Source organism: Haliaeetus albicilla, chromosome 26, assembly GCF_947461875.1.
Source record: "Haliaeetus albicilla chromosome 26, bHalAlb1.1, whole genome shotgun sequence".
Taxonomy (NCBI): Eukaryota; Metazoa; Chordata; class Aves; order Accipitriformes; family Accipitridae; genus Haliaeetus; species Haliaeetus albicilla.
The window spans coordinates 16,195,274-16,221,715 of NC_091508.1; the positions used below are offsets into that span (position 1 = coordinate 16,195,274).

At 46.7% G+C, this 26,442-nt stretch overlaps 2 protein-coding genes across 3 annotated transcripts; one reads left to right on the forward strand and one right to left on the reverse strand.

The window, feature by feature from the left end:
• Window positions 1–867: 867 nt before the first annotated feature.
• On the forward strand, window positions 868–20,767 carry CIZ1 (CDKN1A interacting zinc finger protein 1). 2 transcript variants are annotated; one of them, XM_069772103.1, is made up of 16 exons: window positions 868–1,090; window positions 1,413–1,546; window positions 3,652–3,767; window positions 6,256–6,422; window positions 7,467–7,602; window positions 8,505–8,565; window positions 11,359–11,438; window positions 11,808–11,887; window positions 12,932–13,114; window positions 13,467–13,597; window positions 14,015–14,099; window positions 14,711–14,824; window positions 15,169–15,348; window positions 16,011–16,080; window positions 17,170–17,291; window positions 20,018–20,767. In XM_069772103.1, the coding sequence occupies exons 2-16, from the start codon at window positions 1,440–1,442 to the stop codon at window positions 20,621–20,623; spliced, it is 2,238 nt and encodes a 745-aa protein (XP_069628204.1). In that variant the 5' UTR covers window positions 868–1,090; window positions 1,413–1,439; the 3' UTR covers window positions 20,624–20,767. The 2 variants fall into 2 exon arrangements, with proteins under 2 accessions (XP_069628204.1, XP_069628205.1); XM_069772104.1 differs by lacking the exon at window positions 868–1,090 and having other exon boundaries at window positions 1,219–1,546; window positions 20,081–20,767.
• BBLN (bublin coiled coil protein) lies at window positions 20,706–25,582 on the reverse strand. The gene is made up of 2 exons (XM_069772106.1): window positions 25,423–25,582; window positions 20,706–22,286 (listed from the first exon to the last, which is right to left on the reverse strand). The coding sequence occupies exons 1-2, from the start codon at window positions 25,514–25,516 to the stop codon at window positions 22,093–22,095; spliced, it is 288 nt and encodes a 95-aa protein (XP_069628207.1). The 5' UTR covers window positions 25,517–25,582; the 3' UTR covers window positions 20,706–22,092.
• Window positions 25,583–26,442: the final 860 nt, after the last annotated feature.

Genomic DNA, 26,442 nt, shown 5'->3' on the forward strand with positions numbered 1-26,442 from the left:
GCAGCTGTGACTATGTAAAGGACTCTGGGCATTAACATGGCCAGTCATTGATTAATATGGATGGTCATCTCCAAATTGATTATTGTAAAATCAGGATGGTATAAAAAGGCCCAAAGGAAAAATCAACATACGCTGCTGCATTGAAAATTATTAATGCTAACTGTGTATCACCAGTAACTGTGTTCAGTTTACAATACTTTCAGCTAAAAATCAATTCCCAGGCCCTTAATGAATCAAGCAGTCTTTATTGGCGTGAATAATAAACCATAAAGTAAATTATTTCAGGATGGATTCTCTGGAGTGGCAAAGAGCAGAAATGCATCTTTACCCTTGCCAGGTTCAGTATAAGAAGAAACGACAGTCACAGTATATTTTCATACAGAGGCTGTATGTACTGAACACCCTTAAAATTAATTCACTTACAGAAAAGAGGTGCTGCAGGAAAGGTTTTGCTACAAACTTCCCCCCCCCAACCCTCCCCTCCAAAAAACCCCAACCAAAAAGGATGGACCTGCTAGAAGTCATCTCAGTCTACAGCACAGACTAATATTGAAAAAGTTCCCATTTGTTTTCTTCCAGGTTCTCATGGCAGACTTGCCAAGATGCGACCACAGCGAATGGCCAGAGGCTGAGCTGGGTTTTTTTCCATCTCCTTGGCGAGATGATTACCAAAGATTCCCCTGGACTATTAAAAAAAAAACAAAACAAAAAACAACAAAAAACAAAGAGCAGAAGACCCACGCTGTGGGATGCCATCTGCTCCCCCTCTTCAGCCGTTTATTCCGTTCCCCCTGCCCAGCCCTGGACAGATGGTGTCCATCCCCTCCCAGCCCTCTCGAGGGACAGGGGACCTCACTCCTGCCTCTGTGCGGGGGATGAGAAACGGAGGTGTCGCAAGCTGGGGCGACCTGAGAGGAGGCTCCCGGGGTGATCCCGAGCCTTGCGGGGGGCGGCCGGGTCCTCCAGCCCTGCCGAAGGAGCTGCCTCCTGCCTGGGCTCGGCCGGGGAGCGGGGCCGGGCAGGTGGTTATTGTCCCCGTCGGGAAGATGGAGGCGGCTGGCGGGGAGCGGTGAACGCCGCGGGCTGCGCCGTGAGTGCCGGCGGGGCGGGGAAGGGAAGGGGCCGCGGCGCCCGGCCCGGTCCGGCCCCGCCGGGGGGGAGCGGGGCGGGCTGCGGGCTCGGCTGGCAGGGGAGGGTGGGAGCGGGTTTTGGGAGGTGGGGTTTGGAAACCTCCTCCACAGGCTGCTGCTTGCGATGACCCCGGGGGGAAGGAGGAGGAGGAGGCAGGGGGGGATCGGCTCAGTGAATGAATGGGCGGCAGCGGCGGCGGCTCCCCTGCTCAATGGCTGCTGGGCTGATAGGCGCCAGCCCCGCAGCCGGTGCCTCCTTCGCCCTCCCGTGTTTTGTCTCAGGCTCGCCCCGCTCGGGGCTCCCCAGACATGTTCAACCAGCAGCAGTTCCAGCAGCAGCTGCTGCAGCTCCAGCACCTCCTCCAGCAACAGCAGCAGCAGCAGCACCACCACCCCCCGGCGCAGCAGGGAGGCCGGTAAGCGCCGCTACGCGAGGCCGGGGATCTCGGGCCTGTCCCGGGGGACCGCTCTCCTTCGCCTCCCTCCCCTCCGTCGCTCCTCGCCCCGCGAAAGCCGCGGCGGGGCTGGCTGCGGGCCTGCCCTCCCCCGGCGAGGAAGGCGACAAAGGGAGGCGGGGGCCGGCGGGCGGGGGCGCGGGGGGCGCAGGCCTCGATCGGGGCAGAGCCGGGGGGCTGGAGGCCTCGAGGGGCGCCTGGGGAGGAGGGGGGTGGCCGGAGGGGCCGGGGGGCAGGAGGTGGTGTGTGGGGGGCGATGCCTGAGGAAGGGGGGGGGGGGGGGGGTTGTAGGGCGGGAGAGGCCGGGCCGGGCGGCACACCCCGCTGTGGAGAGGGCGGGCGGGCGGCTGCTGCCGTAGCCGTTGAACTCTTCCCCCGGCGATCCGGAGATGCCCCTCCGGTCGCCGGGTCGCTCCCGCCGCCGAGTCCCCGAGGGCGCGTAGGGTGACCCCGGGCAGAGCCCGTCGGAGGGGATGGCCCGGGGCCGAGCGTCTCCCCTCACAGCGGGTGAGGGCCCGGGCGGCCGCCGGGCTGAGGCAGCGAGGAGGGGGCTCGGGGGAAACCGCCTTCTCCTCGTACCCACCCAACGGAGCCTCCCTAAATGGAGAGAGACACACTTTATTTTATTCTTGAACTTCGCTTATTTATTTATTTTCCTTCTCTGGCTGGGTCTCCCGGCTCTGGGTGAGATTATTGAACTTACTTCTGCAGTGGCACCAGCGCTGAGGATGTGACTGAGCACTGTGGGGCAGGGAGGGGATGGAGAAAATCATGTTTTGTTTGTTAAAAGGCAAATGACATCTTCCAGAAATAAAAAGGCAGATAACCGGGGTTTTCCTAAAAAATGCAGGAGGTAAATAACTGTCTTGGATAGGAGCAGTTGTCCCTGATGAGCTGACATTTGTAGAACTAACACAAATTCTCTGAAATGATGTGTTTATTTGCAGTTACTGTTATCTTTAAAGCCTTATGCTCTGCAAATTCAAAGAAATGGGATGTGAATTTAAGAAGAAAGTTAATTTGTTATTTAATAAATTATAATGATTACTTTATACTTAGAAGGCATATGTCTCTGAGGTAAATGTTTGTATTTCTAGTAGAACCGAAAGATTCCCACCTCTAAATCTTTTTATCGTTATTATATGTCTTATACTGTAAACAAAGCTGCCCTTAAAATGCCAGTATGGGGCTGACTGCTGGTTAACATGGATGCATCTTACACCTTTAAAAGTATGGGTTTTCTGGTATCAATATCTCAGCTCTGAGACTGGAACAATCTAGAGCAGCTAATGTGAAGATGAGCTGCTGTATATTCTGTTAAGAGGGTTGGGTTTTTTTTGTCAGCATGGATATTTTGATCCATGTTTGTACCTCTTTACAGCCCTGACAGATTTAGCTGTGTCAGCAGTTGTGCTTAGAGGTGGGCCTGACCTTGCAATCTCCTGAAGAAGTGCCTGTCAGTTTCTTCAGACTTTTCTCTCATGTCTGCTCCACCCTCCTTAGAAGTGGAGAGTTCTTCTCCGCTCGCTTCTTCCTCCTTGTGTTTTAAATATGAAGGCCGTGCTTTATTTTTCCATCTGGTTCTTGCAGTTAGGGGGCACCGTTTACAGTTATGACCTGTCTGGCTCCGTGTGGGAGGCATCGATTTGGAAAAATGTGCTTTAAGCTACTGAGAAAACTCCCTGGTTTTTAGAACTACTTTTTTTGTTGTTGTGTTAAATGTAGCTGCTGATCTAGATCGCTCGTTTCTACTGACGAGCTGCTGCATAATTCTGTAGAACTGCAGTCAGCTCCTGGGCTTTTTTTATGCCGCTTGACAGGCTTTATGTGGGCTTGGTGCTAAGGAGTTCTCTCTGACCTCAAATTCCTTGATAGACAATCTGTCAGCTTTGGAAATTCCAGGAGAGTGGAAGAAAGAGGATACAGTGCCGGTGTATGGTATCTTTTCATGCATGTATATCAGCATTTCGTCTGTCCTTTGCTCCTGCATTTTATACTTGTTAGGTGCCTGGAATTGAAGGGTACAGTTTTTATTGGGTTCTTATGATTAATGCTGCCTTTTCCAGGGGTTTGCCACCACCGCAACAGCAACAGATGCTGAGCTTACGGGCAACAAATCAACCATCGCTGCTCAATGCCAATCCTATGCTTCAGCGGGCCTTACTCATGCAGCAGATGCAAGGTACTGTCGTTATGGGAGACGCTTACTTATTGGAGTTATTTAATCATCCTTCATGGACTGAAACCGTAGTATGGCTATTTCTTGCTGAACCATTGCAGTCCTTGTATTTGGTAGTTCTGTTTGTCGTCTTTTTTTTTTTTTCTCTTCAAATTTGTCCATAGTCCACATCACAGAGGTTCTTCAGTTGTTGAAAATCCCGTGTGCCCAACTGTTCACAACCAGGAATAGCACTAGAAGGTATCAGGTTAGATACGAAATACATGCCTTCCCTCTTAGACTTGGTGGAGCAAATATTTTTTTATCAATATATTTAGATAAAATACTTAGATTTTTATTATTTGTTTGTCTTTTTTGGTTGGAAGGTTAAAACAATTTATTTCATTGTCTGTTACATACATGCTAACCTTGTTTGCAGTAGATGCTTGTCTTTGTCTAAACTTAGTGCAGTACAAACAAATAAAGTATATTGTGGTAGAAAATGGTTCAGGTTCAATTGTCCTGCAAAATTTCGATTCCCTGAAATGACTGTCATTTGTGTGGTAGATAATATCGCTGTTCTTCCATCACTGTGTTTCCACAAGTGGATTTTTTTTGCCAGATGTGATGTTTTCAAAACAAATTTATGAAGCCGCCTTAATAATAGCATTGCTAACATAAAGATATTAGGAATAAAGCTGTTTTTATTTTTGCTTGTGTCTTAACCTGACAGCTCTTTTCAACACAGAAAATCAGTACCTGGGGTAGTTTTAAAGTGCCTAGTTTAGATTAATGCCTGCAGTTTTTGTCTTGCCTGTGAATCATGCCCAGATGTGAAGACAATAGATTTATTCTGCATGTCGTTAACTCCTTTTGTTCTCACTTGCCCATTTAACGAGAAGGCTCTCTAGTGACTCTAGTGGCTCTCTACAGATCTCTCTCAGGTTGTAGGGAAACTGGCAGTGAAAAAGGACAAGCCACGCTCTGAAGATTGGTGTATATATTTGTGTCAGGAAAAAAGTCTGACTCCACTTTAGTCAGCCATACTCCTTTCAGATACATTTGATGTTAGCGTGGGCTGACCTTTTCCCTAAGGCAAAATCTCTTATTGAGAAGTTGTGTTTAAATAGTATGCCAAGGACCTGAGGCAAATTAGATACAAGAGCAGGATAAGGTATGTTAATAAATGCTCTACATGCACTTTGTCTTAGCATTGTTCATCTTCTTTTCACCTCTACGTGCTGAGTTGAGTTGCAACTTCTCTTTCAATGATCTACACCAGCTAGCCACCAGTAACATGTAATATGGTTGCAATGTCCAGTGTAGCCCTTCTTAGGAATCTGAAATTTTTCGGTCATTTGGGTTTGGGTTACGTGTAAGAATATCTGATGCTGTAGTATTTCTGTACCTGGGAAGCATCAGCATAAATAATTAATTGACTGTATGTGGCTTCAGCAATGGGAATAGGAAAAAATAAATACTTCAAGTTGAAATGGATGTGCGGTTCTTTAAAGGTACTAAACCAAGAGCAGGAGATGATTTCTTGCTTTACAGACTTTTTTTAATACAGCTACATCTTTTTACAGTGAGAGATTATTTATGGTAAGTAATAAGAGATTAGATTACTTTTGAAGACAAACATGGCATAGTACTTCCTATGGAGTTGCAGGCTTTAAGCAGTGTAGCTTGTTTTTTCAGATTTTGGGTATCTGTCTCCAAACTTCTCTGCCCTGTTTTGACAGCTTCTAAAAAGCCAGAGTATGCACTAATTAAAGTGAGAAATAAAAAATTGCAATACAAGTCCAGGTTCCCAGAATGCTGGACAGCTTCTGAGAGTGTAGCTGAGGCATCAGTGCACTTCCATTCCCTCGCCCCTGAAACGGGGATAGCAAGGACTGCCTTCGTAAGAAATTATTGAGACTTAGTTAATAGTCTGTGGATGCTGAAAAGAACTGTTCAGAAAGCAGAGCATTATAATTGGAAATGGCAGAGTCTCAAGTGTCAGAGTTTAGGTTGACATGTTGAGCTTGCATGACAACCAGGTGGCAGAGAGGACTGTGGAATCTCTTGTTTGAAAAGTCCAGTGTTGTTTTACATGAAACGTTGTTACTGGCTTGTGTTAAATAGCATCCATACTATGGTGTGAGCTACCAGCTGCACAAATGTGGGATGAATTTTCCTTTTTTACAGAGAATTTTTGTAAAACGAGACCTTGTTTTTTGCAAACACAAGCACTAGTGTGCTCAGATCAAATAATTGCTCTAATGATCTTAGCCTGCAGTGACAACTGTAATTAAATAGCCTGATACATAGTAATAGTTGCTATTACATCAAATTGTTCTGTGGGGGCTGAAGAGGGTAGAGCATAGAGCACCCATACAGTGCTCAGTAAAGTACAGGGTCTTGCGTGGACAAGCCCTTCCCCTCTCTACCTGCTGCTCGTACCGGTGGAAGATTTTCTCTCTCCTTTGCATGCTGCAGCTGGTGATATGCTGTGTGTTTGCATTTGTAGGAAACCTGCGTGGATTTAACATGACAGCGCCAGCGCTGCAGCAGTTTTTCCCTCAGGCTACAAGACATTCCCTCCTGGGGCCACCACCTGTTGGGGTCTCCTTAAAGCCGACTCGGCTGGGCTTCCCCAGCCTTCCCTTCCAGCGGCAGAACCGGACCTTTCGCAAGGTGAGCTTGTAGTTTCCAACTGTTTGGGGGCTTTGTGCCCCTTTTGCACTTGCAGCAGTTGACTGTATCATAGGTGGAGAACAAAAGAGAAGAGAGAGAGCCTTACAGTGAAAACTACCTTTTGCACCATGCTGCTGACCCAGAAATGCAGGAATAAGTCTATCCCTAAGGTTCTTGTGGTCCATATTTACATTTATGATGCAAACGTTTCTTGTCACTTCTTGCCCAAGAGAGAGAACTCCTCTTAGCAGAACTGTTTAAACCTAAGATATAAAAGCAGCCTTTAGAAGTACCAGCTTCAAAGTAATTATAATAGAAGAAATCCTGGCTGAGTGCTTTGCTCTTCACAGAGACCAGAGTTCTGCCCCATTAGGCTTCCAAAGCAGTTTGTTGTTCCCAAATGACTTGCTCCTACCAATTACATGTCACTCTGCCTCTTTGGGCTGTTTTCTCTTTTTTGAAGATCAGGATCATATTTGTTCTTGTGGATTTTGTAAAATCTACATTTTTTTTGGTAAAAAAACCTTTCTCACTTTCCACCATTAAGAATTCTTCTGTATCCTGGAAATGGTTCTTGGATTAATTGACCGGTACTTCCCTCCTCTTAGATTAGCTTTTGCATATTTGGTCCCATTCTGTCAAAAAGATGTGGTGGATAAGGTAGACTTCCACTCTTGGACTGTAGTTTCTCCAGAGTTGAAAGGAAGGGGGATTATTTTGGACTATTCTTTTTACCTGCCCGTGCACTCTTGCCAGAGTCCCTCTAAAGTGACCCTACTCTCTGCACACAGCTGGGTCTCCTACAGCTGCTACTTAAAGCACTGGAGAAATACCGTGGGCTGCCTGTGGAATTAAAGTGCATTGCTTTGTTTAATGATGTAAACTTACTTGAAGCAAGGCGGTCCATTGTAAACCATCTAGTCTTTTCCATTACTGTGTGCTGGAATTCCTGTTTCTGCCCCACAGTAAAACATGGGTGCTTTGGGCAGTGTGTTTGGTTTAAGGAAGGACCAAGATCTGGCAGTGACTCTCTGCCCATTGCAGGACTTCCAGAGGGTCCCTGACAGGAAGCGGGAACTAGATCCTGGTTCTTCATCTCAGACACAAGGTGATGAGAAAATGGAAATCCCGGAGGTAGTGCAAGCAGGGTCAGAGCAGAACAACTCCTCACCATCCACAGGTAAGGGGGAGCCTGTAGTGAAAGAAATGCTAGTCATTATAAAATTCTCTTAGCTATTCCTGCAGCAAAGACTGGAGATGACTTTAGTCTTAACCAGCTACATTTCTTGCTAATTGTAAATACTTAAACTGCCTCTGATAGCCCTCTGCTATGTGCTTTATATATCCTTTTTACCTGGATATTTTTGGTTTTTATAAGCTAGCTCTGTATCTCTGGCATGGAAGCCTCTCACTTTGACAGTGAGCCCCATTTAAGATGGGGGAAAAAAAAGAAAAATGGTTTGAAATTAAGGCTTCCACATTGCCTTACCCGTGCTGAACTCAACATCTCATGGAGTCAAACACATGGAGCAGAACCAGTTGCAAGCAATATGCTAAGGAAAAGATGAGTTGAAAGAGTACTTGTAGTCCAGTTGTCAGAACAGAAACTGCTGGCACTGAATCTCTTACAGTGTCGGATACTATACAGATGTGGGAATGTTATTTCTGACTGAAGAGTGCCTAATCTAAAAATGGAGGCATATGATGAAGTTGTGACCAGTGTATATGCAGTGGTGAAAATTACCTGATTAAATGGTTGCTGTCAGATAGATATGCCACCTTGACTTACATTAATGTTCCTATGATCTGAGCTCTTGTCACCTAGGTATAGGACTAAGACCCACTTAGACATAAACATAGATTTCTTTCTTGACGACAACTTCATACAGTGACATCTGCAATAAAACTCAAATCTCTTAGATCATTATCTAACCTTGTCACTACAATTCTCAAATTCAGAATAAGCAAGCGTATAGTAGTATTTGCTCTAACAGAGCTTTATTGGCATTGGCCATTCAGCTAGGGAACATGCTTAAGGTGGCATGGTCTGCTTTGCTAAGGAGATCTTCTGTGTTCCTGCAGAGCCAAGAACTCCAACAGAATCTGTGTTGAACATTGAGCCTGCAGCAAAAAGACTGAAGAGGTATTTATTGAATGGGATATTGAAATAGTTACTGGGTTTAGAATTATTGTCTAATTTTATTTTCTAATAATTAGGGCTGTACTGTACTGGCCTGATGTCTAGCATGTAGGAGGTATTTCAGATGTTCATGGACAATTCGGAAGATCTCATGATGCTGAGATCCAGGGTGTTGTAGGGTCTCTGCTATGGGTGATCCAACTACGGGAATGAAAAATAAGAGATGCAGCTCATGTAAATGTGCAACCAAGATTCTTGTAAGAAGCAGAGAGGTTATTTTCTATTCTGATACATTTCTCTAATTTTCTTCCCTAAATGTCAAAAGGGAAATGAACAGCCACATATCAGCAGAGAGGAAAAGCCTTGGAATTTGTTAGGTGACAGTAGGTGTAGGATAGGGTAGTTTATTTTGAGGAATGAGAACGGGAAGGGAATCAATATTCCCTAGTATCCAAGCCTGTATCCATGAGAGTTGAGTTCTGTATCCCTTCTGTGAAGATTGTCTCGCCTGTACCCCTGTCTGTTTGGTAAAAATAGACAAAGGCAATCCTGTTATCCGCAAGGGATGTGCAGCGCGCAGGCATGCTGGCCATGGCAGGCCCGTCTTGGCGCTCCCTGCCTCCCGGATGGGTGCAGGAAGGAACAGATAAGGCTGTATTGCCATCTAGTGGGAAGGCACATCACGGAGCTCCTGGTGCCATCTGCACGGTGCTGTACCTCTCCCAGAACTGTCGCTGTTAGCTGGTGCGGAGGGAGAAGAGGAGGGAGTGAATACAGATTTTTGGAGGTATTGATTTGAGAATTCTCCAACATATGTTAATGACTGTGAGTCAGGACTCCTGGGTCCTCTTATCTTCCCTGTTAACAATTCACTGTGTGGTTTCGGACAAGTTTCTTCACCTCTGTTTCCCATCTGTAGATTAGAGATTAATGGCTAGCTTTAGGGAGAATATTCCAGGATTACTTTGATGTTTGAATATTACCTTGATCATGTAAAACATTACAGAGTGATAAATATTATGTGAGCAGGGACTATTGTGAATTAGAAAGTGAATAAATTCAATTAAAGCTAAGTCGAATGCATTTGAGCGTATGCTTTGTTAATCTGTTTGTCAAAGCTAATTTAATTTTAATTACATTAATATTTAGTAGGGTATTAATCAAAGTCCTGTTACATACATTGAAAAAAGAATCAAGTCTGAGGAATGACAGATCTCACTGCAGCAAGACTGCTGTTAGGAAAATCCTTCCCTAAGCAGTAGTTAGCGACTGCTGGATTTGTGCATATATTATGGCTGGTATTTACTTAGAATAGATCATACCTTAGCTTTTTTTTTAAGTGTTTATGTTTACTTCCAATGAACAGATGATGGATCTCTGAAAAAAATAGTTTACTGTTCTCATATTGCCCTTCACAAATGATAAGGGCATTCCCCCCATCCATGTCACAAACTTCTGTTTCATGCTTCGTTGTTCCATTTCCCTTTGGCCAGGAATACCAGCCTCCTCCTTCATTTCAGGTTTTTCCCACTTCTGCCTTTTTTCATATGTACCATCTGTATGCCTGGAACAACATCCTCATTCCAGTGCAGAAAGCACTCATCATCTTCAAATCCTCCTTGAACACCCACTTCTTCTAGCATGGCCTGACAAGTATCCATATAATAGCATTTTGTCCTTAGATCATGCTCGTGATGGCTTTTGCTTCCCTAGATTGCTCCTTAGATTTGCAGTTTAGACTGCAAACCCTTGCCCTGGAGTGCTGTCACCATCTGTGTGTGGTATAGTGTTGAGCCTGCTGGCAGCACTTGACAAATAATGTTAATGCCAGCCACTCTTGTTTTCTTCGTGTTTGCACTGCCCAAACCCTGCTGCATATTTATAGCCATGTAACCCAGTTACATTATCACTTATCAATCTGATAAATTATGCGATGCGTGTGTGTTTGGATCACTGGATGCAGTACCTGCACAGTCTGCATTCTTGCTCGTGTAGAATGTGCTGCTCCTCGTTGGCAGAAGGACACCAGTGGGTGGGATATCGAGTCAGCCTGAGAGAGAAGACACTCGAGCCATGGCGAAAAGTGTTAGCCCTGGTAGAAAAATAGGGGCTGGAGAAAGATATTGTAAAGTACACTTTGTGCCCTCTGGAAGTCAACCGTTTATTCTCAGCAGTCCCCTCAGGATCTTTTTTTTCTCCTTAGCAGATCGCCAATACCAAATAAAACCCAGCAAAGTCCCTTTGATTTGCATCTTGTACAGTTCCACTTCCCCCACAAGCAGAACTGTAGGGACTCTGGAATAAAACACAACTGATACGAATAGAGCAGGCAGTTATGATGAAAACCCTGTAAGACACCATTGAGAACCCATTCAGTTCCCACAGGTCTCTGTTCCCTCATGCACAGAGCAGCCTGGAGTACTGTCCGGGTGTTGCAGTTTCCCTGCAGGTCACCAATCGAGACAGGAGTGAGCTCTCAGAGCTCTTACTAAGAATATTTCCTGTACTTACTCCCTGCAGGCCTCTTGCAGGAGAGGGTAGGGAACCAAAAAATTGGTTGTAACCTTTTTGTCCAGATTATTTGGCTGCTGTTTCTGAATCTGTTCTAGAGTGCCCACTCTTCATTGTTTTAATTTATTTCTGCTGAATCCTTGCCTAAAATGCCACTTCCATTAGCTTATTGATGTGGGGGTTTCATAGAAAGTGTGGTAGTTTAGACCCCAGCCTGTACCTTGGTGTGTCTTCTGAATCTCTTTCTCTGTAACATGGCAAATAATTTTCTTGATACCCTTGAAGTGTGACCGAGGAGTCCGCATTAGAGGATGCCACAGACAGCAAGGAAGTAGGGGAGTCAAGCACCTGTGTCCAAGCTGATGGTGAGTTGCTGAGCACTGTGATTTGTACTTCTGGGCACTCCTTGCTGGTACTGCACCTGTAGATCAGCATCTGTAGGTCCTGTGGGTTTAATCAGAAATATCCCTCCTCCAGTCATACAGGATGGGGAAAGGAGGAGAAAATACAAGAACCAAATCCAGACATAATCCCCTAAAACCTATTGCCTACCAAATGCAAAGAATGGGAAGTTTCCCTCTTTAATAAGGATTTCTTTGGAGAAAGATTTGTGAACTGGGCTTATGGCCGACAGCACTGTGAGGAAAGCTCCCTGACTTCATTCAACTGCTGCTTTGTTTTTTCTGTCATTGCTATTTTGATGTAAGGCGGCTAAAAGGACTCCCTCTTCCTAGGTCCAGACAATGCAAAGGAGTACACAGCTGAAGATCTCTCTAAAGAGAGGAAATTCTCTGAGGAACCAAAGGCTCCTGAGGTGAGTAGACACCACTCCATGCAGGGGTGGTGCAGAACATACAACCTCCCCCTCCATCCCGGAGAAGCCCGTTGCCACTGGGAACCAGATGGCACCCACGTCTGGAGCTCTGTCTCCTGCTGTAAGCTGTTGTCCCTGGCAATAAGGCATAATATGTCTGCAATTAATGCGCAGTCTGCTCTGACTTGCTGCTTTTGTACTTCTGCTAGCCTGCACCTTACCTACTGCTGGCTGTTTGTGGATGCTGGGGTTCATTAAGATTTCAGTATTCATCTGGAAAGACAGAAAGTTGAATCGAAAGAGCCACTGAAAAATATATGTATTGAGGGCTGTACCTAAATACATCCTTTATGTTGCTGAAGAGCAGATGTAAAAAAATTCAGGTGATGGCAGTAAAGATGCAGCTGCTGTGGCACTTGCCGTCACAGCAGGCATGGGCAGATAGTGGGAGTCTGTGCTTTTGAAAGGCAGCTTGCAAAAATGAGAGACAGGTGAAGCCAGCAACCTGAGAGTCTTTTGCATGAAATACCTTGCTCACATGCTAGTTGTTAAAGCAGGATCTTATGCTGTGTAAATCTGTAAGCAAAGATTTAATCCATGGTGTGAATCAGGCTTGATAGTCTTCCATAATTGGAGGCATTTGTTGACGTGATCAAATGTATCATCCTGGCCTTGTTTCTTAGTCCATCAGGTGTGGTGCTGAGCTGCCTTTAGTTCTGCAGTGGAGAAATGTGAGCTGATTGTGTACCTTACCAACGCATTGTTTGTTGCTCCAGTCTCCAGAGACTGGATCATACGGTGTCTACAGAGCCTGTAGAAACAACCATCTGTACTAATAAGCCTGGTGCTATGACATGGGGATCACTGATTTAGCAGTGTTGGGAGAAAGAGCGTGTACGAGTCTTTCTGATCAGCCTCGTGGATTCAAGCTTAAATGCATTTTCTTAAGTGGTAGAGAGCCTAGGTCACATACAAAAAGCAGGTGTAATTTTTAGTGTCTTCTACTGAGAGATTGGACTTAATCTAGACTCCTTCTTTTGGCAGGTGTTGAGCTCTGGAGGTTCGCTGAAAGTGACTATCCAGCAGAGCAGTGAGAGCAGAGCTATCAGTACAACAGCTCTGAAACCAGGGCACTGGACCTGTGAGGTGGGCACAGCTGATCCCAACCCTGAATCGGTCCTTAAATTCTACTGTTATATCTGCAAGACCAACTGCTGCAGTCAGCAGGTAAAAATCCACAGGTCTGACTGGGATATGGGTGGTCAGGAGAAGTGAGTTAGATGGCTGGCTGCCATGGGGAGGTGCAGCAGGAGACTTGTTAGCAAGGGCTCATGCTTCAGGAACAAGGAACATAAAAAATGACGACAAGCATGTAGATAAAATAAAGCTCTCCTGAAGAGCTGGCAAGCAACCTGCTAGAGAGCGAATGTGGGTGGATGCACAGGCAGCCATGCTCTTAAGCTTTTATACAATTTCATTGTTAAACAGCAGTCAAGAGAATGGAAAGCATAGCTCATACTTATTATTTTCTGTATTTTGAATACATTTAATTTTTTTTTTCTCCTAACCTCTCTCTCAGAATTTCCAATCCCACATGGCTGGAATTCAGCACCAGCAGCGACTTGGGGAGATTCAGCACATGAGCAATGTTTGTTTTGTTTCACTGCTGCCCATGGTGAAGGAGCAGAAGGTGCTAGCAGAAAAAGATGGGTAAGTGTTGGCCTGCCCCAGAAAACTCAATCTGAATGTGGACCTACATGGGTTCTAAAATTCCTCATTGCACCAGGGTGCCCCTGTGTTCTAGGTAAGGTACAAAATCCCTTTGGTTTCAGGGGCCTTAATCTCCTTCAGGCAACTTTCTTCCTGCTGAAGGATACCAATGTTGACTTTGACCTGCGGTGTAGTTTTTAATACCGTAGATCAGGTCGGAGGCTTGTTTTAGCTGGTGCCGTTCTGTCAGCGTGAGCTAAAGCAAGGGCTAAAGGGCTGGGAAGGGGAGAAGATAAATCCGAGCCTGTAAATATAGGAATGCTGGGGAAAACAATGCCGAGAACAGATTGCAAACTGCAGTATTCCACGGAGAATGTAGAAAGGTGTGACTTACAGATATGTCCGTTGTCGCTTCAGAGAGACCCAGCAGCGATGGTGTAACACTTGTCAGATACACTTCACAGGGGATCTAATCAAACATCGCAGGACCCAAGAACACAAGGTAACAACCATAGCATGGATTTCATTTTTGCACTGACCGTTCGTGGGGATTGAGTGGAAGTGTCTAGCATCTCCTGCTCCCCAAACAGCAAAGGAAAAGTGATTGGAGCGGAGAGATGCACATAAAGTTCTGCCAGTAACATCCCCACTGTCTAAGGGCACTGCCATGCTGCCTCCTGCCTCTGAACACTGGCATTGTTGGAGCTTCCAGTTGTCACGCTGTGTCAGTATGGCCTGAAGCACCTCTAGTTTATAATTCTTGACTTTTCTCAATAAATATGGCCTATCATAAACTCACCTAATCAATTGAATGGGGGAATTGGTGGGCAGTCTGTAAATTTTCAAGCTAAAATGTAGGCAGGCCATCATATTTATTGGCTCTTAGGGGAGAAGTGCCAGAACACCTTTTATAAACCACATTTGTTTTGCTCTGCATGTTTGCCATCTTTTTGGCAGATAAGAGCTAGGGAGTCCTTTCTGCTGAAAAGAAGACTCTCTTTGTGGGCTCCCTGTTTTAGATGCAAGGCTGTGACTTTGTTTCACTCAATATTTATCCGCATTCCTCTGAAATGGTACCTCTTGTGACTTACTGAATTGTCCTTCTTTCCTTAGCTGGCCAAACGCTCACTTCGTCCTTTCTGCACTGTCTGCAGCCGCCACTTCAAGACCCCTCGCAAGTTCGTGGAGCATATGAAGTCCCCTGAGCACAAACAGAAAGCCAAAGAGGTAATACTGCCTGAGTGGAGAGCTGCGCAGGACTGGAGACAGCTACACTGTGGAGCAGGTTAACTTTCTGCTTCCCTGACTATTGCAGGGATGAAAGGAAGACATGCAGTTCTTCCAACCTGTTTTAATTTTTTCATCTTTTGCTAGACTTCAGTTGTTACACCTTAAAGAAATTGAGTGAAAAAAAGGGTCAAGGAATTAGATGTGTCTAGAAGCAAGACAGCTTTGTGCCTCTCTTGCAGTCCCTTCTACTTGTCAAATGTAGTCTGTTCAGAGTTTGGGGTCTTCCTTGGTTAAATGGAGAGTGCAAAGTTGATCTGATCTTTCTTTTCTGTACCTGACAGGTGAGGCTAGGAGAGAAGGAGTTGGGCAGCCCAGAAGATTCAGAGGAGTTGATCACAGTGGACGCTGTTGGCTGTTTTGAAGATGATGATGATGAAGAGGAGGAGGAGGAGGGGGGAGCTGGTGAGGAGGAAGACCTTGATGTAGTGCTGATAGAGAATGAGGATTCTGCTGCCAAGCAGGTATGCCATGCAAAAGGAGAAAGGGTGACCTGTCCGAGAATCTGCTGTGGGATCCTGTGACTTAGTTGGTCTTGGCTGATTGAGCTTAGGGTTTCAGAAGTCCAGTCAACCTTCCTTGCACCCCACAGCAGGAGGGTGAGCGCTCTGGAGTTCTTCCAGAGCACAGGGCAATGCAAAAGAGAATCAGGCACTATGTTTGGGATGCAGGAGGGTGTTTCTGCTGTGCTGTACAGCTCCTACTGGTGTCTTCAAACATTATGATGTTGTTGAGGAGCATAAGCAATGTTTTTTTCAAGGGAAAGAATTTCTGACAAAGATATTGACATAGTCTCTCTGAATAGCCCAGCAGTAGCTTAGTCTCATAGGAAACATATGTGTGGAGGTTTATCTTGATAAATATTTTCCCAGTAGAGAGCAGTTACAAAGAAGGAGATACATGGCTAAGCTACTTCAGGCTTGGAGTGCAAGGGTTGTTTTTAACCCTTGTAATGAATTGGCCTGCTGACATTGGGTTTTGTGTCTGGCCCTAACCAGATGCTGTGCAAATCCGTCTCTGGTATGTGAATCCTCTGTTTTGCTCCCAAGCTTACTAGAAAAACGTAAGAGCCCGGGAAGGGAATTGGCATAGATACAGTAGGCACTAATTTTCTTTTGGTTTCCAGACTGGGCTGAAGGAAGTGTCTTTGGAGGATTACGAAGGAAGCGAGAAGTATTGTCCAGACACAGCCTATGGTAAGCAAGCAGAGTTAAGCACAAAGGCCCACAGAGCCTTCTCTGGCCACATGCTGTATCTGTAAGAGAGGATGGTCTCTACCTACTGCTATAAGGACTTACTGGGCCATGGTGCTCCAGCATCTGCATCGGACTGGTGCAAGTCACTGCTCTGCCTGGAGAAAGGGCCAAACGTTGCTTTATTACTGTGTGATAAAACATAAGGATGTGATTGATATTTGTGAGCTGCCTTTTGCTTTGAAGAAGAAAGGATGAGAGCCAGATACCTTACTAAGGTAGGAAGTGGAACAAGTAGGGCAGGAGTACTGAAGAAAGTAGGTAGCAAATGAGGGATGCTCTGGAAAGACGGACCCTGAAAGCTTATTGATTAGAATGCTTTCCCACAGAAATGCAGCTTGTATAGAGATATTGAGCAGTACTGACAGTATCGAACTCTCTGTCAGAGCCCAGACTGTGCATGTTTCCTCCACTTCAGAACCCCCACGCTCTACCTAGTGGTTATTCAGATATGTTGCTGGACTGGTGGGCAGTGTTGCCTCCAGATGGCTGTCTTGGGTCCCCACCCTATAAGCGGTTCTGACTTCAAACCTCTAACAGCCCCTCATGTTCTGAGGAGGGCAGCTCTGCAGAGGCTGTTTTGTGCCCAAGGAGAGCTCTGTTTACACCAATCTTCCATATCGCTGTAACCTTCCAGTATCGTGTGGCAGATGGAATAATGATTCATGCTGTGAATGTTCTCTGCGTGTTCCTCTTGCGCGCCTGCTGTCTTCTGCTTGGTTTGATCCCATTACATTAGATCACATGTTCTCTGTAGTTTTCCATTGTATTCTTTTTTCCTTTTTCCCCCCCTTAATGCTCTGTGTAGTTTCTTTGCTCTGGCAGCCAGATTTCTCTCTGAATATCAACCACACAGCCATTCCATGGTAAGATGAGATATTCAGCAAGTCATCTTGCAAATCCGTAATTAACAGAGGCAAAGCTTTCCACTTTTCTTTTTCTCCTTCCCTTCCCCTTCCCTTTTAACATGCTTTCATTATTTGAGTTCCATTCAATGTGATCTGTGATTTCCCTTCCCCTCCCGTTTCGCAGGCCTGGATTTTCTGGTCCCCGTCGCAGGTTACCTCTGCAGGCTGTGTCACAAATTCTACCATAGCGACTCTGCTGCCCGGCTCGCACACTGCAAGTCCCTGATGCATTTTGAGAACTTTCAGGTTAGACCCTTTGGAGATTGCATGGCCTGGCATTTGTTACCCCCATGCGTGTCTTCAGCGAATCCACCACGTTAGCTGTCTTGTCTTCAGTTCATTTCCATCATCCTTGGTGTCCACTGTGCCATAGCTTTCTCCTGGTGTGCTTTGTGTTTGTCTCCCATCACCCCTGTAGATCTAAAACCAGTCCAGTCCTGCTTCCCAGCTACTGCTGCTGTCATCTTGTTGCCCATTTCTGGCTGGAAATCTTCCTCAGAGTGTCTGCTCTGTTTGCTGAACCTGTGGAGTCTGTTCTTCAGTCTAGGCCTCTTCTCTGTTAGACAGATTACACGTGGGTCAAGATGGGGAAAGAACAAGAGACAGAAGCTGTTCCTTTTAAAGAAAGCTGGTACATTTGCATCTTTTCATGCGATACTGCAGGAACAGCTCCTTTAGCCAAAATTGTGGGTGTGATTCATCCATGAAGGGGCCTGGTAAAATCAGATACTCATCTTAGAAATCTGGAAATTTAACATTACAGACTCTTTATGTGATGGAAGCTACAAGCTGGTGAGAGTCCATTTGGTCCCCAGGGTCAGCCTGCAACAGGAAGTCAGTCTGTCTGTCTGTCTGCTACCCTTTCCTAGAAACTCCTTAGCACAAAGCTCTGCCAACTGATGCTGTTCCTTTGCTTTACTGGCTCCACCTAAAGAAGCCGTATTGCCCCTTGCTGCTTTTGTATCTAGAAGCTTTTCCTACTGGGCTGGCCTGGAATCTGCCTCCATTGTTCTGTCCTTGTTGACTTGCCAGGGGGTGAGGGGCCTGGATTAGTACCTTGTGGTGGGTACGCAGGGCTTGCACTGTCTCTGCCCTCTCCCATGACCACTGCCTGGGCCCTGCCTCTGCAGGAGAATGGTATTCCCTGACCCTGGCAAGGAGGGAGGCTCCCACACTGACTTTGTCCTCTGCCTGCACCCAGAACTTGCTCCAACAAAAGCCACTGTGCTTCCCTACCCGCTTTTGATAGTGTTTAAAAAAAAAACAACCACACACACACACCCCAAACCTCCCAAACTTCATGTTTTTCTTCTAGTCTTCAGACAGGTTAACTATTCCTAGTCAACTGTCACTGCCTCCAGTAAGGGGTGGGGTGCTGCAGAAGCCAGCACTTAGAGCAGTGGATTTGGAATGGCAAGTAGCAGAAGACCACAGCTGTTCCTTCATGGTTGCTCATCCTTTCCCACTCCTGCAGCTAGTCATTTCAGGAATGAAGGAATAGGCCTTGCAGTTTCCCTGGCTTATTTTAGATCAGCTTAGAGTGAAACCGCAGCAGCAGTGTGTATGCCTCCCTTTTGGCCTGCTTAGAGCTGAAATCAGATGCTCTTCAAATAGATGCTGGAGCAATCTGAGGGGATTATTTATGACAACAGTCCAACCTTAAATATCTGCAGCCAGATGACTATTATTCTTGGCTGCCTAGGTGCATTGGGGTTGTCACAGTCTGAGTTAAATCATTGCCAGTTTCTGGGGTACTCTCATCAGAGTAGCTCATCAGAGGGTTTCAAAGCAGAGAATTGTCTGCTGGTGAGGCAGTTCACAGAATCACTCTGAAAACAAATTGGCATGCTTGCACCTGGTTTAGTTTGGGTACAACATTATGACTTGACTGATGTAGTTCCAGTGCATTATGATATTGTGCATATTCCACTATTTGAGGACAGAGAAAGAACAAGCCTGCAACGATAAACTGAATTATAATGTAAAGCTGCCCATCTGATGTGCTGTAATTCCATGTTGCAGACTACAGTAGCACTGCTTAAGGCAGTGATGAAAGCCAGTGCGCTCAAAATAATTTCCTTAAATTATCACGTCTAATGCTAGAGCCAGTTCAAGGGACCCTTTAGCAGAAAGCTGGAAGTGAGTTGATTGTGGAGGGAACTGCTATGTAAAAGAGGGAGCTTTGTTTTACTCCTTTAGCTCATGCTCTGTCCGGGTCTTGAAGACCAGATTCCTACTGCATGTTAGATAGCTATACAGAGTTGCTGTTTTTCTGAAATCCAGTCTTGAAAATGGCTAGTAGCCATTTTAATCTCTTTACAGACCTCTACTGGTTCATTGTGATAGCAAGTGCAAATGAGTAATTTTATTGATGATATGCTTACCTTTATTCTGTAGAGAACCTCAGCACCTTGTAACAAGAAGTGGTCCTGTCAACAGTTTCACTGACTGCACAGATTGTATCAACACAGTGAAAAAATCTTAAGCTTTCAACTTAAGTCTTGCTTTGGCTGATAAACATTAAATCATACCTCTGTAGCTGAGGGCAGTGCATAGCCTCATGTATCCAGGGTCCATGTCCAGAGTTATGTCCTGGCAGCAGCTGAAGCAAGAGCTGTCACCTGCACTGTTACATCTACAAAGTCCTGAGTCTGACTGAGATTAACAGTTGCCAAAACATGATTTTTGTCTCGGGAGCCACAGGTCTGCCATGCACTCGCTCAGCATTAAGTAATGTGAGAGGGACTTCAGGTTTTAATATCACCACTTTTCCTCACAGGAGCTGACCCTTCACTGTTTGAAAGCCTCAGCAGCCAGGCCAGGAGAGCTGCCGAGATAAGTCGTGCCCCTGCAGATTCTAGCTGGCATTCACCACTGTTTTTGTACAGGTTTTCCTGGACCAGCTGCTACTTGCTGCAGTGACAGTAGCTCAGCTGGGCTTGTCTCTCATGTTGGTTTGTTTGTATTTGCAGAGATACAAGGCAGCGAGGCATCGTGCCACAGCTGCCTACCCCGAGGCTCCTTTGCATTCCCAGGGCTCCAGCTCCCAATTGCTGGATGATCCGAAACAGCCTCCTGCTACAACAGCAGATACCAGCAAGAAGGTGAATGATGATCATGGGATAGACAAGGAGGGTACAGAGCTGTCAGCCCTGCAAGAACAAGCTTTGATGCCTCCAGAGGGTAAGGGTGAGCTGGCCACCTCTGTAGCAGAGGGCAAAAGCCTAGCCAGCGTGACTGATGATGTATGTGGAATCATGGTTGCAGAAGAAGAAAATCTACAGGAAGAGAGCAAGTCCGCTACCACTAGTGCCGACTGCCCACTCCCTGAAGAGAACCGCACTGTAGGGGAGTTGTTGGGACACACTGTGTGTAAGGAGGAGGAAGCCAATGCAGCCAGGCAAAAGGAAGGCACAAATGACTGCCAGGATCCAGGGAGCGGAGGGGGTTTAGGACAGAATGAGGCAGCAAACACAGGCCAGGAGGCAGCAGCAGAGCCTTCCTCCCTAGCCAAAGGTGAGACAGCTGGTCTTACCTCTGCTGGGTGCAGACGCTCGACGAGGCGCAAACCCAGATAGAGTGGCCTTAAAGGGAGAGTCCTTTACATACGATATTTGCTGGAAATGTTTATTTTCTGAGTCTTTTAATAGAGCAAAACCCTTCAACTTTACTGCTGTTTTTATTTTAAGAATAAAATAAGCCTGGCTTTAGCGTGTCTAATACAGGGTGGTGTTGGTTATTACTTGCACAGTTGGGATACAGCAATTATGTGGAAAGCCTGAGGCTTGGATTGTTGAACCTGAAAGATGGTAATGTGATTCCATAGGGGACAAAGTTCATGAAGTAGATGGATGGAAACTTATTTTTCACTGAGAATTCTTTGTAGTTCCCCTCGTTTCCTTTCCAGGCAGAGGAAAAACCTATCTCTTGGGAGACCGTGTGCCCAATTCTGTTCCTCAGAACAGTTTCCTTTCAAAGGTGCACACTCTCGGACAAGCACTGTGTCCTAAGCTAGGCAAGAATGTGCATCTTGGTCCTTTGTTAATAATAGAAGGCTTAATACAATCTGTTCCCATAGTGGAGAGTCTCAGGAACAAATTTTGTTTCAAACTGATTTTAATAAAACAGATTTCTTATAAATAACTTCTTTAACTTTCCAAAAAACTCCTTTAACTCTACAGAAGTAGAACAGTAAGACTTGCTTCACAGTGCTGGCCCCAGGCAATCCTGACAAGATCACAAAGTTTCAGACCAGAATGCTCATGTGTACTGTCAAAATGTACAGGGAGGACTCTGCTCACAGCCCATGGCAGGCAGGCCTGCCTCTTTGCTCTGTATAGCTAATGCTGTGGTGGGGGCTAACCAGGCTGCTCTGCCTCTCTCTAATGCCTGAGACCTTAATAGCAACCTAAGGAGTTAGGCAGCTTCCAATTATAACAGTCAAAAACATGACCCTGGTAGCTTGTCTTCTCTGCTTGGAAGGGTATAGAAGTGTCCAGTGATCTGGGACCATCAGCCTATATTTCTTACATCACAGTTAACGTGAATAATGGGGAAGCTGTATTTTCAAGGCAGGAGCTGGTCTAGGGCCTCCGCCTCCAAGTCTGTCACTAGAGCTACGCTTAGGGGCAAGCCTGAAGTCAGGACAGCCCCTGCCTAACATGCTTTTTGAGGGAAGAGGCTAGAGCCATAACACTCCTTGCTTGGATTTAACAGTGTAAAAGAGCAGATATCATTTTTACTGTTTGTGAAGAGGGTCTGCTTGCAAACAACCTCTGTAGCATCAGGTTTCCTACAACAAGCTTTAACCAAGTGTCAGTGCCAGGCTCGTGTTGAGGCGCAAAAAGAACCAGCTCTCCTACATCCACCTGTGTGCTTCTGCACCTATCACACAGCTAAAGAATAACAACGTGGAGGTGAATGGCAGGACACAACCACAGGAACAAGTAACAGGCATGAGGTACCTCTTCTATTCAAGTTTTACGTTAAATCGGTGACCAGTAAATGTCCCCGTAGCAATACCAACTGAGAGTTTGTGGCCAGCACACTAGACAGGAGGCTGTGGTCCCTGCACATCAGCTTCCATGTTCTGCTGCTCGCTTTGCTGCTGGAACTCCAGGCGGGTCTGGCGGTTGGACTCCAGCAGTTCTTTCAAGCAGGCGTGTAGATAATCATTTTTCTCCTCCAGGTGATCCAAGCAGGAGTTGATCTGGTCCAGCATGGAGTTTATTGCTGCATATTCTAAAAGGAAGGGAAATGAGAGACTGAACAATGTAAGTATAGTCACTGCAGCCAGTGAAGGCAGTGAGAGCTCTTGCTAAACATGCCCACAGCATTTTGGCTGTGCCTTATTTGCCACTGGGTGCATGAAGTAAAATGCAACTGAATCCTGCATATGTTGTGTTCCCCAATCAAATGAGACCAATGGGAAGCTGGAGGACTGGTAACAAGATCTAAGGCAAGTTACCTGGGCAGTCCAAACCCATTCTTGGCGTATCTGACAGCCTTTGATCTCATACATAAATAGCTGACCACAGGCTGAGTGCTAGCGCACAGTGATCCGCACTGCAACAGTACCAAATAAATCCCAAGGGCAAGTTAGCCTTTTTAGCTTCCTTAGGGATCATCTTTCCTGATGAAGGTGCAGGCATTTTGGCAGCGTGCCAAAGTGTTTACATTCTGTGAATTATTTGTGCAGGGCTCCCAGGCTGGGATGTGCTTCACAAGGGCCTGTCTGGGGTCAGGCTGCCGAGACAGCACAGCCATGGCTGTAGCAGGAGCAGGGATGAGCCCAAAGGTGCTGGTAGTGGCACCATTATTTCCAAAGGGAGGTAAGCGTGGGATACCAAGTTCAACTACAGAATTTTCATGCACTGTGGCTTTGGGTACTTCAGATTAAAACCAAACTCATTCAGGATGATCCTGACAGTTGGTTCCCTAGGTACAATTTCTTATTCATAGCATTTGTTTCAAGTGCAGAAGTGTTAGCCTCAGTACAATAGCATTTCACAGGGATGTGTATTAGCACTGTTAATCAGATGAAGATAGCTGTGCTACTGTGATGAAACACTTGCTTTTGGATTGCTCCAAGCGATGTTCACACCATCCTAAAGAATAACAAAAAACCAAACTGAAAAACCAACAAGATAAACCCCTGCTGACAAGTTACTCAGGAACCCCGGGGGCATTACAGGAGACCCCAGGCGGAACCAGTCCCATGTTCCTTGCTGAAGCCGCATGGGCTGAGCGAGTGCAGAGAGGCTGGCATCTAGCTGTGGCTCGCGAGCTGACATTTACGAGGATTGTGGGCTGCAGGACAGGGAAAGATGCCTGCGTGGGTGAGACAATCCCACACCTCAATGGCTGGGGCTGGCTGCTCTCCATCTGGCTCCTCCGAGAAGCTGGGGGAGCATCAGAGCCAAGTGTGACACACGCAGTGCCTGGCTGGAGCGCTGCTCTGAGCTAACGGAGGGTATAGAGAAAGCGAGGAGGATGAGGCTTGAGCCGTGCTGAAATTCCCCAGCCTCAGAAGCCCAACTTTGCCCCTCTTGGCCACCTCCTTGACGCTTCCGTAGGCAGGGTGCCCTGGTGCCCAGTGTACCGGGCCCAGGCACTGCCATTACCAGCAGCTTTAAAAGAACTGTGAATATTTAAATATTGCAGTCATTTGCATTACTAATAGTTAAGGAGAAGTTTCATTATAAAAAAACAATTGTCCTCCTTTTCTTATACTACTTTAGAGCTATTCATAGCAGTATTGCAGTCTTTAATTTTTTGGAGAATGGCATACATAGCTTTTAAGCTTTTTTATAAAAGTTTGGTCTTGCAGGTATATGCAGACGTGGCATTATGAGCAAGAGCACTGCTGATGTCCTTGCATTCAAAAACCAATCCCACAAACACATTCTTTCCAAAAAGGTGGCAATTACCAGTATTCTTCAAACCTTGTTTCAAGGTATGTGACGATGTCTGTGAGTTAGAACTCTTTACTTCAACCTAGTATGTGATGCACTATGTTCCAATGAAATGGTGAGCAGATCCCAAGCAGATACAATAACTGGTTCTGACAAGCAATATTCATCAACTTGGCAAGAAGTCTGTAATCCCAGCAGAAGCCTAATTGTTCTCAGTGCCTAGAGCTCAAGCGAGGGCTATATAAGTTGTGCAGCTTTGGGAAGAGAAAAAAAAAATTAACAATTTTAAAATATTCTGTAAAAACATTTTATTTTATTGTCTTCTTTTGGTTGCAAGCTTGGTCTATTTTTGTGGAAATGTAACCACATCCCCTAATGAAAATGTTGACCAGGAGTATGGCAATTGCATTGTTCACCATTCTGCATTCTTACAAGAACGGTTGCCAAAAACAAGGTTTCTGATTTGAGATCAAGGAAGTGATCCACAGCTTCAGCTCCACAAGACCAGGAAATAGCTACAGACCTTTATGACCAGCTGCTGCACACAAAGCACCAACTAATTACAGGCGGAGTGACTCAATGTAGAGCAGATTTAGTGACTTTCTCCATCACATCCAATGTGTCTCTTAGCTTTTCAAAAAGTTTGAAACACAAATCACTGTGATGACGCAAAGTGATGAATGCTTTTGGGGTGTTTCAAGGCAGAAATGATGCTCCTGTCACTGCAGGTGGATCACAGCCACAGCTACAAGATTCACCTGTGCGAATCACATCTGGAAACGGTGTTTTGGGAAACAGCATAACCCAAATCTTCACCATTTTCAAGAGAAGAGTAGCAAAGTGCTTACCCTTTGAAAGATTTCCAATTTTAAGAGTGACCTGTACATACACATTACAGTTCTGCCACTGTCTCACTTCCTTCATTGGCTTTTTCTAACTGGACAGGACAGCATCAGAAATTTCATACCTAGGTGCTGTAGAAATGCCTGAAAGTGGAATCTGCCAAGCTAATTACATTAAATTCACTTTTTCCACCCGTGACTACTTCTCCCAGACCTGCCTACATGATCTGTCCTGCAATTTCAAAATCTGAACATCCTCTTTCTCCTTGGTCATGCACACCCCATACACCCGCAAAAGCACAGAATCATCTTTTCACAAAAAAAAAAAAAATACCCCCAAGGAAGCATGCAGGAGCTCCTGCCCCATCACTGGGCGGGAATCATCCCAGCCCCACTTGGTTTCAAAACCCGCCGTCCCCGCAGCCCCTCACCTCCCGCCGCAGCGCAGCGGGCGCACCCTGGGCGTCGGGCACCTCTCCCAAGCAGAAGCAGCAAAACATCTGGGCACATCTGGGCCTTGCCACCCGCACCGCCAGGCCCACGGGCCCGGGCCAGGCCACCCAGCCCCACCGGGGGCCCGGGCCAGGGCAGGCGGCACTGCCCCGGGCCGTCCCCACGCACCTTCCTCCCCGAAGCTGTCCCCGTCCTCGTCCTCGTCCTCGTTGCCGCCGGCGCCGCCCACCGCCACGTGCGGCTCCCCGTTCGGCCCCGACATCCCGCCGCCCTGCGCGACGCCGCCGGCCGCGCCTCGGTACCGCCCGGACGGCGCCTCGGTGCTCCCGTAGGGTCGCTAGCCAATGGGAAAGCTCGGCGTCGGCGCGTCACGCAGGCCGGCCGACCGGCGCTGGGGTAAAGTCTGTGGTTAGCGCGCAGGGAGCCGGGCGTGCGTTGCGCGGACGGGAGCGGCGAGCGGCGAGCGGCGCTCGCCAGCTGGGCGGCCACTGAGGGCAGCGCGCAGGGGCGGGCAGCTGCGCGCTCCCCATTTCTTGGGTGTTTTCCGCAAGCGCGTTCCCAACCCGAAGCTGTCGCCGTGCCCTGCTGTGTCCTCAGCGCCCCCCCAGGCCTCCCCGTCCCCAGGGCTGTCCCAGCCACAGCACACACCAGCACAAGCGAGTGGATTTGGGCACGAGGTGAAGTTGTCTTCAGGGGCCGCCATCGGCACCCAGCGCTTCTTTCTGAAGACCACATATGACATATATAAGTTCACAGATATGAGGAGGCCCCCTCGGGCCACCCCGCGGGTGCTGAGGCCGCAGCAGCAAGGGCTTTGCTGCTGAACTCCAAAATGCAGCCCCGCTTTGTCCACTGAGCAGTTTGAACCCCCTCAGGTCACCTTCAAACCTCTTCCCTGAAGGAACGAGCGCGATTCACTTTGCCCTTCTTTGTCTTTGGCCCAGTATTGGTCGTACCTCAGGCGCCCTGAGATCTAATCGCTGCGTGGTTTTTTCATCCCCGGGAGAGATGTCACTGGGATGAAAATAACCTGAAATTAGAGCGTTAATTCAAGCAGCGCTCCCGAGATGAACCCGGTTTGAGGGCTCCATTATTAAGTGGGTATTTGGGGCAAGGAAGAAAGAAAAGGTTACGTCCTCATTTAAAATCACAGCCAGCTCTTCTCCTTTCTGTGGGGTAACCCCACTG